The sequence below is a fragment of the Necator americanus genome, chromosome IV (genome assembly GCF_031761385.1).
Source record: "Necator americanus strain Aroian chromosome IV, whole genome shotgun sequence".
Lineage (NCBI taxonomy): Eukaryota > Metazoa > Nematoda > Chromadorea > Rhabditida > Ancylostomatidae > Necator > Necator americanus.
The window spans coordinates 25827884-25839328 of record NC_087374.1 but is presented as its reverse complement, the minus strand read 5'-3'; the positions used below and the strand labels follow the sequence as shown (position 1 = coordinate 25839328).

The 11445-nt window shown below is 40.8% G+C and overlaps 1 protein-coding gene across 2 annotated transcripts; it reads right to left on the bottom strand.

Annotated features, from left to right (window-relative positions):
• Positions 1-1812: 1812 nt before the first annotated feature.
• RB195_002705 (uncharacterized protein) lies at positions 1813-8897 on the bottom strand (the record flags this gene model as incomplete). Of its 2 annotated transcripts, none has more annotated exons than XM_064200083.1 (8): positions 1813-1935; positions 2415-2495; positions 2897-3022; positions 5491-5639; positions 6175-6378; positions 6579-6692; positions 8611-8692; positions 8748-8897. In XM_064200083.1, the coding sequence occupies 8 exons, from the start codon at positions 8895-8897 to the stop codon at positions 1813-1815; spliced, it is 1029 nt and encodes a 342-aa protein (XP_064055963.1). The 2 variants fall into 2 exon arrangements, with proteins under 2 accessions (XP_064055963.1, XP_064055964.1); XM_064200082.1 differs by having other exon boundaries at positions 6244-6378.
• Positions 8898-11445: the final 2548 nt, after the last annotated feature.

Genomic DNA, 11445 nt, shown 5'->3' with positions numbered 1-11445 from the left:
ATTCTTTCTGGGCGCTTTGAGACTATGTTACAACTCCGTGAACGCTATGAAAATGTTACAATTTTATAATTTTTAGCGGAATCAGAAAGTACCCGAGGTATGTTCCACACAAGTGAAAACTTCACTACAATAACCCCCTTTTAATCGGTGGTTACCGCGGGCTATTTTATCTTTCGGATTTGTTGAGGCCTTTTCAAGTGCTCTTTAGTTTACTGATCGAATATCAGCTGGATTCGTGGATTTTTAGGAGCACATCACTCACTATGGACGGATTTCGTTCAACCGTTGTATTTGGTGCGGATTACACAATTAGAAGTTAAAAACGCCACCAAGAATACGTATTTAAAGAATAAATAAAGAGTTTCGAGGAGTTTAAAGAAGGTTGAGTTTTGTCTCATGATGTCGTTGGTTCACTAAGAGTCAAACGATTGAGGAAAAGAATGAAGAAGAAGAATTGGCATAAATAAAAAAGTAGCAAATTATAAATTTAGAATTAGGATCAGTAACGTTTGTGATTACATTCGCCATCCAAATTTTAAAAAAGTGACGGTTATTTTTCTAGTACTGTTAGCTTTTGTGTATGACAAAATTTTCCAAGAACTTTTGTGACAAATATCATTATATAAGTCTATAATATATGACTTTAATGCATCAGTAACTTATTTATGAAGGGAAAGAGCAAAATTGTTCCCATTAATTTTTACTAATACTACTAAAACAATATCTTGGTTGTATGGATGTAGCACAGGCTTAGAATCTGGATAGAAAGCTTTTGAAGCGAACCACCACCTTTAAGAATCCAAGTGAAAAGCCTAAAAATTTCAGCAACATCTGAGTTTTTATCAGAAAACACCTGTAGCGTGGACTCTTACAGACATTCATACATCTTATCGTCTCTTTTATGAAATGTTTCGAAGCTTCTCTCATGCTTTTTCCAAACGATTCTCTTTTCTAAAGGTTAAGCTTGACCAAATAACAAATCTCTCCCGCCGACCGATGCGCATTCGTCTTCATTTGCTGCTTCGTGTTTCGATCGTGCTTTTTTTACAGCAAACTTTCCCCCGATAATGTTCCTCGCATCGCGTTTTTCTCGCCTTCCGCGTGCTTCGAAAAAAAGCGCTTCACCATATAGCACATGAACTTTGCAGCGCATGTCGTACTTTTTCCTGTCTTCCTGCGGCCATTGGCAAGCACATACGTTGTGAAAACATCGGACCGTCTGTCTTGAAGAAAAACATTCTCACTCTTCTCTCTGAACACTGCTTCTACATGATTCTTAGTTCTACATAAATTATTTTATTAGAAATAAAAAATCTCAAGTAAAGATCAGAGAAAGTAAATTCAATGGTGTAAGAACGATCACAATCATCATTTGAATTTCGCGCAAGTACGTATGGTCACATAACTTTGGAGGCTTTATGAAAGATATCTTAAACTTGACAACGACGTACTAGGAGATACTCTATTGCACCGTACTGTACTCGCTTCGCGTGTGCAGCGCTGAAGGAACACAACGATAATGCGGCGGACAACGTATACCCAATATGTTCAAGAGAGGAATAAAAATTCTACAATAAACCATAAATACTTCACATACTGTACAAGACAACAGCACTTATGGTGCAGCCGTGTAGGGCCCTTAGCCTGTGCAGCAGTCTGGACCAGAGGGAGATATGCTGGCGGACTCGAGCGATCACAACTCAGAACGAGTATCAGGAATGGTACACAAATGTAGGCAAATACGGTAGGCACGGGGAGGAATTCAGGCGGAGAAGTGAACTTGAGGAAACTGTAGGCAGCCTGTATCGTTAACTATTGCTGGAAGAACAGTCCTGTCGGATAGGTGGGTTGACCAGGGAAGTACGGTGTCGGCATAAGTTTCATGTCGTACATTGGTGCTGGCTTCATATTACCCCAACCAGTCGTGTCTTCAACCTATAATTGATCATGGTAAATTATTGATAACGGATTCTTCGCTACGAATTTCCATTTTTTATTTTCAGATGCACTATTAATAAGAAAGTAGTAGTATTAGTATCTTCTTTCTTAAGTATTCGACCATAAAAATATTTCTTTTTATCATCACAACTTAATATAAAAACCATGCAGTTCGTAACCATGCTGTTCATTCTATGTGATCCATTCTTGTTTTCTTTTCTAGCTCTTCTGGTCTTTTTCTAGTTAGAAACGATTTTTATGTAGAAAAAACTTTGTATGGTTTGATATTATATTGTAAATGTGACGCATATTTTTCGTATTCTCTGAACTAGAACTGATTTTTTGATAAGTGAATTGGAACCATGTCTAATTCACAAGGTAAATAACATGTTCTTCAGTCTAGATGTCTCATTTTTATCCACAATTTTAAGTGGTTCCGTCAAGCTCCAGAGAAGGATACAAATTATGTAACAAACCTTTGGTTTTTTCCCCTTCGTTGACATCTTTCGATTCCTCGTCTGAATGCCGTCTTTCTTCATTGTCAAAGGTCTTTCTACCTGAAACCAATGCTATGAGAAGTGTTCTGAAGCAAAGGTGTCGGCGATCACAGGTGTTTGATAGGACCGCTGAAGGCGGTAGATGTGTACCTATGAAGACGTTGTTGCTTATCTAAGCAATCTCGATCCCACGTAACTCCTTGCGGCGGCTTCTTTGATCCGATGCGTAATGTGGTGGTAAATCGCGTCACAAATCAAATTATGTTTAGACTCCCGGATATTGGTTAGCTTAGTATATGGATACGGTACCAACAAATGAGGTAGCATGTCAACAAGACGGACATCTTCTAGGACTGCGACTGTACCTCTTACAAGATTTCATTTTCATTTAATAAGAGTTTATGCCATTTTATGAGGAGGTCCTATAGAACTTTGATGTTTGCGAAGGTATGGTGTCTTACCTGATGTAATTTGTAGTAGAGCCCACAAGCATTACAGACCGGTTCACCTCCACCGTTTCTCCTCCACAGCGTTGTGGTATTTGTCTTACAGTTCACGCATGCGACACCAGTTCGTTTTTGGGCGCTCTGAAAACAGTCTGTTTGCCGAGCTCGTAAAAATAGCAATGGAAAACGTCATCGAACGAATTTTTGATTAAAAAATATGTTTTCTATAATCCTATCTTGTTTTGCATTTTGCATTCTAATAGGAACTCGGGAAGATACTCTGAATAACCTGAAGATATGCTGAGGTAACCTCGCTTTTAACAAATCATCGATCGCTTAAGAACATTTCAATCCTTTAGGACTATAGATTAAAAAATTTGAATGGGATACTGTCGTTTTCTGGATCATTTAGAACGAGATCGAAACCCAGTGGATGCTCACGATTGACTGGTTCGTAACCCAGAAGATCGCAAAAGATGTTGAAAAAAAACTAAAAACGAAAATTAATATCAACAAGTTTTGTTGAGCCAGATTATTCCAACCGAAGTTAAGACATTCTGATTCTTTCAGACTGTAATTCAGAAAATTTCATAGCGATACTGTCACCATTTACAGAGAAATCGAAACCCAATCTATCTAATAGTCTAATTGAATCCTTACATGAAGTTAGGGACTCGTTCTTATCTGAAGATCTCGAGTGATTCAGCGTACAATAAAGATGAAACGAAGGCTTGTGCTATTTTCGAACACTTCGTGAAGCAGATTTTTTGTAGTTTGTGGAACAAACATATGGAAAAAAAACAAAGAAAAGATATCGCCAAGGGTTTTACGAGGCTTATGGCATATTGTGTGACTATTTATACGTTTTCTTATCTTTTTTTTGTGAGTGCAGCCCTGTAATTCAGATAATTCCCTCGGTTTCTGCAAAGCAAAGTAAAAAAAGCACTAATACTACATATCTACGACATGTTTTTCTGTCTGTTTGGAGGTTTCTAGGGCTATTATTAAAGTTAATAGAAACCGTTTTTAGTGTCGGTCTTTTTTTTCTGTTTTTTGGATTCAGAATCGAGGCAAGAGAAAGCATAAAACACTTTTCAAGACATTGATTCCTTGCTACAACACTTGAAGTCAAAACCACACTCGGTTAAACCGAAGAACACTCAAAAAAATATTTATCCCCTCGCACATCTCAGCGTGGTAACAATTGGAGCCACGGTACCCACGAATATCACTTTCAAACCCTCCCGTACAGTTGTTTCAAGGTTGTCGGCACTCAGCGGTCCTCCACAGTAGGTGTTGATTTACGGGAAATTCGCGAACTGAAAGGTCGCACGAAACACACTGAAGATTCTTATCAACATGGAATACATGACGCGACATGGTCACTGTGCTCCGTGGACGCCAAATTCGATGCGACATGAACATCGTACTGCGTCGTATATGACGCCTACAAGTGGGGTCAGTATATAAGTTCTACAGCTTTCAATGTTACTATAGTAACTGTGAGGATGACTGACATATAAGGTCGTGACCTGTTACAGCGCACCGTTCGAGTGAGGATGATGCTCGTTGCGTCAGCGCCTCCGGATTGCATTTCTTAATTGACGACTCGCTCGCTGATGGTATCACGAGCTCCTTTGGAGGTCAACTTTCGCTTGTAAACAATTGGAAATCGTTATCCAAAGCGGGGTTATGATTTCTCTATGCCAGAAGTGTTTCACTTCAAATTTCCTGATTTTTTTTTATAACGGAATTACAAGAAAGCTTGTAATATTAGAGACTTTATTATTTACTTTATTTAAAAACAATAAGTCACCCGTTATCCTATTTATATCCCGCTATTTTTGATGACCAAAGTAAATTTGGTGGCATGAATCTGTCCTATACTGCAGTAAGACTTAAAATTGCTTCTGCCTGTGTGTTATACGGTATACTGCAACATTGCTTTGCAATAACATTACAAATCTCCTTATTTCGGTCAGTAACACGCCTTTCTCAAGCTTTCTTTCCGTGAACTCTAGTTTTTTTTTTAATTTCAGCAGAAATCTTGCTCTAGTTTCGGTTGGGTTTATGGATATTTCCAGGCCTGGATGAGGGTCTGAACAGTAGTAACATCAAAGACGTTATTTTTCCATTTCAAGCAGTAATCTTGGTTCAACTTTTGCTTCGTTGAAGAATTTCCAACTGGTTTCGTTCATAATACAGAAAATAAGATCATCAACAGTAATTCGAGCCTTCACTAGTTTCCAATGTTTGTTGAGAGGGAGGGAATCATCCACACATTGCGCTGTGCTTCGACAGACAAACGTCCTAGTACGGTGTATTCGAAACCTGTTCATAAACGCGCAGGGAGTGCGTGTATAGTGTAGAGCACAGCAGTCAAAGGTGTCGCTACCGTATACCGGCGGCCGCCGCCGTGTTGAGGAGGTGTAAACTAACAAGCACCGCGGGCGTCATAATCTGCTGGTCAAACATATCAGATATGCGCGAGACGAAAAGAACGTGATGAGCGGTTGCTGATAAGTGATAAACGGCGCTGATTGATGTTGACGACGGGCGTGCGCCAGGGAGTTCCATGATCATAACGAACGTTGGAGAATAACGCTCACCTGTCGTTTCTTCGGCTTCACCAACGGTCTATTCTGGCCGTTCATCTTGTGATAAAGGCCGCAGGCATTGCAGAGGTAGTGGCCAGTGCCGTCTCGCCTCCACAGCGGGGTCGCTTGAACTCCGCAATTCACGCATTCTCGTCCTTCAGCTGAAAATCAGACAGGTGAACTTCATTGGATCCGAAAGAATTCGAAAAGGTGCACAGAGTAAGATTAGCTATCACAAGTGGAACTTAATGGATAAATACTGAAGAAACCATGCACTAACTTTCTGCATATGATTTTGAAAGAAAGGAAAATAAGGTTTTGTAGGGATAAAAAAAAGGAGAAATAAGGGTACAGCTCTGTAGTACGAACAGTAGACGAAATGCAGGTATTTCCTTCTGCTAAGCCGAACTGAACCAAGAATATGCATGCACTCGTTCTTACATTTGACTATCACTATTCACTTTAAAGCTGCAACACCCATTTACATCTCGGAAATTTGTAACGTTTACATCCATCAAAAATAAGGCTTTCACGAAAGAGGCTTCACATGGAAAAAGCACAACGAGTTTTGATTCAAGCGATTCGATGGCTTTTTCTTCCTCGGCGAACGTTTGATGAGAAAGTTCACATCTAATACATTTTCACACACCCACACAGAAACAAAAGCTAGGATATTCGTGCATCAGCTGAACGCACATGCGGTGGTTCGGGCCTTACTCCGTGGTGCATTCGTCGACTGTGCGGATCCGTTTGAACTTGACGAACCAGAGGTGCTCGTCGAACATGCAGCACCGGCGGCGGGGGCAGCACCAGGAACTCGTGGTATCAACGGAGATGAATAGTCGTATGTTGGGTAGTTGAATGTTGAACCATAGAACGGAGCGCCGCCGTTATTCTGACCTGGAATGAACCGAGGAATTAATGCTGAGTTGCGAGGAAGCGCAGAGGTGAATTTTACAGCCAATAGCTCGTGTTCGCAGATCTGTGGGTAAGATAACGCAGGGGATCGATCGAACATAACATTCGAAAAGCGAACGCACAACGTTGAACTTTGGAGCAATGACGAAGTTTTTGAGAACCAGAAATTGAGGGATGCTTACCAAGCATTGAGGGATCCATCATTTGGTTAAACGAAGCGTCGCCAGTGGAACATGCCGCTGTCGTGGCCGGCAAAGTGTATGGTTGGTACATTGACGGATTGATAATGTATCCGGCTGAAAAAACTTCATTAGTGCGGAAACTTCATTACTATGATGGTCTTACTTAATCCGCAACACATAGTATCTTTCCTATGAATGACTTCGGTGGCTTAGAAAATATTCTCCTCATTTTAAGGATGAAAAATGACTTATGAAGTCTGAAATTTGAACTTATTTGGAGGGTTAATCCAATCAACATTTCATCCAACAACTACACTTTCAAGGATGTAAGGGTGAGTTCCAGAACATGAAAGATTTCCGTCGAGGTTGCCGCAATGCGACAGCTCTGGAATGATTTTCGAGAATTCGTTAAGATTTGCTCAGTGGTGAGGTGAAACACAAATAAAGAAGAATTTTATTCTCAAGGGATCTACAAGTCTATTCTTTGTGACTCTAAGATGTTCTAGCCCATGAACTGATTTGGAAGTTTTTGATAAATACATGAAGAGAAACTAAAAAAGTATAATACAAACTATGAATTAAAGGAGATGAATTTGTTAATATTTTTCTGCTCCTAATAGTTTGTGACCAATGATTTCCATTTGCATGTTTCCAGTACTCGGCGTAACGCAACATCTTTTTTTTTTGCTCACTTATCCTTTTCGCAAAAAACGTTGCCATAAATTGAGAGGTGATTCATTCTTTAGGTCGCCGCGGAGAACAACGGCCCTATGGTGCGTGGAGCTTCATTCATTTCCCTTCAGGGTAATCAATGCGCATGATGCGAAATACCCCTGGGCTGGAGCTCGCCGTCCAGCAGCAAAAGCAGGAAAAGCTGAGCAGAGCAGAGCAGCGGCAGAGTCAATGAACCGGAGGGAATTGCCTAGTTATTCCATATGGTACGCAAATCAGGGGAAATATTGGGGAATGGACATGAAATGGTTAACAGGGACTAGTTCACTGCATTTTTCGAAGGATTCAGCGTTTCATCGTTGAAGTGAGAAAGGAGATTCCCAAATAGTAAAGTCCTGTCTACCACTTTATTTCAAAGATATTGGCGGTCCTTCACAAAAGCTACTCAGCTTGAACAAATATACCAACTACGTCCCTGTGAATTTACGAACTTAAAACAGGCACCTATGATTAGTTTTAAAACGGGTTCTAGAGGACAAAACAGAAGGTTTCAGCTAATAAAAAAGATAAACGACCGCTCAAAAAAAACAGGAAGAACGATCAACTATTCCGCTTCTTGTGAATGTCTGGAATTTTTGGAAGCGATATGTTAAACAGTGTTTTTTGTGACAAACAATATACCAACTACGTCCTGAATCTCACAGGATTCGTAATTATCTTGAATGACGTTTTAAAAAAAATAAATTTTTCGTGAATTCCGTTGCTATTCCAATAACTTGGCTGCGCAATGCTAAGAATTCTAAAATCACAATCTCTTAAATGAAAAAATTTAATTAATTTCAACTTGACATTCGTGCAGTGGAACTTTAATAGCCCAGTAGTTTCCTGGGTATGCTCTTGAATGAGACGTTTTTATTCTCCTGTTTTCAATCCTTGATTCGTGACATATGAGCAACACATATTTCGAAACCCATCAATTTTTCAAATTTTGGGAGTCAACCAGTGAGATGATCCTTGAACGATGCTAGTAGCCTATTTTTCTTAATTATTGTTATTTGTTATTGTTAAAGTATGTTAATTATTGTTGTTTGTTATTTTTAACGGAAAAAATTGGAACTTTTCTTAATCAAAGGCGGTTTTAGCTTTCTTCTCTAATGCTTATACGATGATTTTAAAACCTAGAACAAGCAAAGAAACGAAGAAGGGTCAAATCCAACTGCTTGTCAACAAAAACACCTCAATTAGTTCCAGTTTGACTGAATCACAATGGTAGAAATGTTATTAATGAAAGTTTTTTCAAAGGAAATAAAATTTGTGCTAAAAATCCAATACTTTTGAAGAAATGGCAAATATAACTCACCATAATCCTTAAAATTATTTGTGTAGTACATGTCTGTCGGTGTGGTATAAAATGGTGCAGGTTTAATAGGCGAGGCAAATCCCTGAATGAACTAGGAATTGAGAGCAGTTCCATCGCCGAGTTCGAAGCACACTCACATTGTCGTCGTTGCTGACGTTGATATCCTGCGGATCAGTCATGATCATTTCGGATACGGCCACATTTTGATCTCCTTCAATTCCCATTGAGTGATGATACATCGAAGGTGCCGATATGGTTTCCGCATAGTCTTTGAAGACTGTAGTCATCCTGGAGGTATCGATTTTGTATGAGTTAGAAGATGTTAGATGTTGTTAGAGAAGATGCGATCAGTAAGAGGAATTTGCCCGTCCTGCCATGAACGACGGCCGATGCGACATGGAAACATTACAACAAGAACGAACGCACAGTGCTGTGTGGCGATGAGTGTGAGGATGTGGGAAGCGGGTGCAAGGTGCTTGATCGACTCAACGCACTACTACCCACATATCATTCTCGCACTGGGAGATTGCCAGTTGTCTGACGATGGATCAAAACCGAGTGATCAGAATTTGAGACTTTACAGGGGACAGATCATCATGTGAGATGAGATAAGCTTTTGCAGAAAATCGAGAAATCACTGCGGCCGTTGCCGATGAGTGAAGATGACGTGAAAATGTGTAGATTCACAGCCGATAAGAGATAAGCGTATCACAATTGATAATCAGAGATGCGTTTGCAAGATAGACACTACTACACGCAGTACTAAGTGACTTAGCGCACGCTGTGTCCACCGTGGAGCGGGGCGGGCCTGAGGTGGGCGCGTCCAGCAAATCAGCGCTGGCGGGGTGGAACTGGATGGGCGGAGCCAGCTGGATGCGCCAATGGGCCGACGGCTGGCCATGGCACGCTTATCACAGATAACAGCTCGACGACAACCGTTTGTCATGCGAGGTTTGAGGGCGGACAAAATATGGAGCGCGTGCATGACGTCCACGCCTGAAAGACTAGTCCAAAAGCTAAGAACATATGGCTTAGGATGCGCAGAGAAATCGTTCCTTCTGGTGGAGAATAGACTGGAAAGGTGAGCGCTTGCAGCGAAGGAGCGACTGAAATATGGCTCTTCCGCGATGAACACGGTGTACTTCTAGGAGGCAAAGCTCAGTTTCGCTCGAATTAGCATACATAAAACTAAAGACGTAGGCTAGAGCAACATTTTTTAAGTCCAACGTTTAGTCCTTATTCATCTACATATAGATCATGAAACCCGTTGAAAAAGCAGCTTTTCAAATTTGGAATTCCCTTAGAAAGCTTTATTGGTAAAGAGATCCTAATATATTTTGGAATCCTATTCATAGCATGTTTACAAATGGATTAATTGAGAACTGGATGATAGCACATTACGTGAAAGAGGAATGGAGCTGCAGCACCTAAGAAAAAAGGGAAGGGGACATAATCAAATGCAAATGCTTATTAGAAAACAAAATACCAATACTTGGGAGATATTTTATTTGTGTACTCCTTGTCAGGAAAAGGAAAGGGCAGAATTTACTATTGCAATGAACAGAATTAATAAAGAAAAGTAGTTTTTCGTCTGAGTTTTAACAACGTTGACCGACACTCCCTGTTTTTTTTTTGCAATTTTTAGATGATAAGACAAATGAAGAGATCTATTTAGATCATATTTATAGAAAAGAAACTGGTTTTTTTTCCGAAGCAGAGACGACTCAATGACGAATCTTTAGGAGCAAGGTAAAGGTTTGTTTTGGCGCTTATGCTTCGACCTAACGCATCAGTCCATTACCCTCTGCTCAAAATAATCTCTTTACTCTGCCTTCGATCTCGAATTTTCGCGTCTACTTTTAAAAGCCTAGAAAGAGAAACAGACATCTACCGCTGGGATGAATCCCTACGTGTAAAACGACACCTCCTATCCAAAAACCAAAAGCACATCATTTGACACCCGTGTCGATAACTAACTATACCGTAACCGAGACTCAATTAATGAATCGCAGGCGTATCTGTCGTGCTTGCTCTTGATAAGCGGCTTCGCGCTCACAGCTAAACGCCTCTGTGGGTCCCGTAGGGAATACCGTAATCGACGCAATAACGACGAGTTCTCTAGCGGTTAATAGGAAAATATTGACACGAACCAATAGCTGTAATAGAAATAGAATTGAAGCAGTGAAAGCATGGAATTAACGGCTGAGGATGAGACGTTTAGCAGAACAGGGCAGATATTTTGGGGCAGATGCCAAGACGAGGAGGTTCGCACGTGCCGATGAGTTGACGACAGACGGCGGAAGTGCGCCACCGGGAAACCATCAGATTAGATGAAGCGCCGATATTCATAGTATCTGGACGTGTATCGCACCTTATCGCATCAGATGGTCTGCCACCACAACTATGTCGTTATCTAACCGCAACAGAACTTCTGAACTCTTAGAGACTTCGCAGAAATTTTCGATACGTTGCGGAAATGAGCTGTGGCGAGGCAGGGAACAGCCGAAATGGGGCTCGAACTTCCAGTATAATAAGTGCGGTTGGCGCCAACTGTTCGCACTATAAATCGAGCACAACGTCGGCTCACTGCTGGCAGCCAAAGGGCAAGCCGTCGCCTAATCTCCCGCACCATTAGTTCTGTGTGTTACGCCAGTAAGCGGCGATTGCGCAGTTGACATTTTTCACTTCCCAAGCAGCAGTTTAAGAGCTGAAATTGTTTGAGAACAAGGAATTCAATGAAGATCTGAACACTCTACCGTGTGTTCTTTCAATAATAGGTTAGTTTACTGCGATTCTACATGGAAATCCCCTGGGTGGAACCTGCTTGTGGCAACC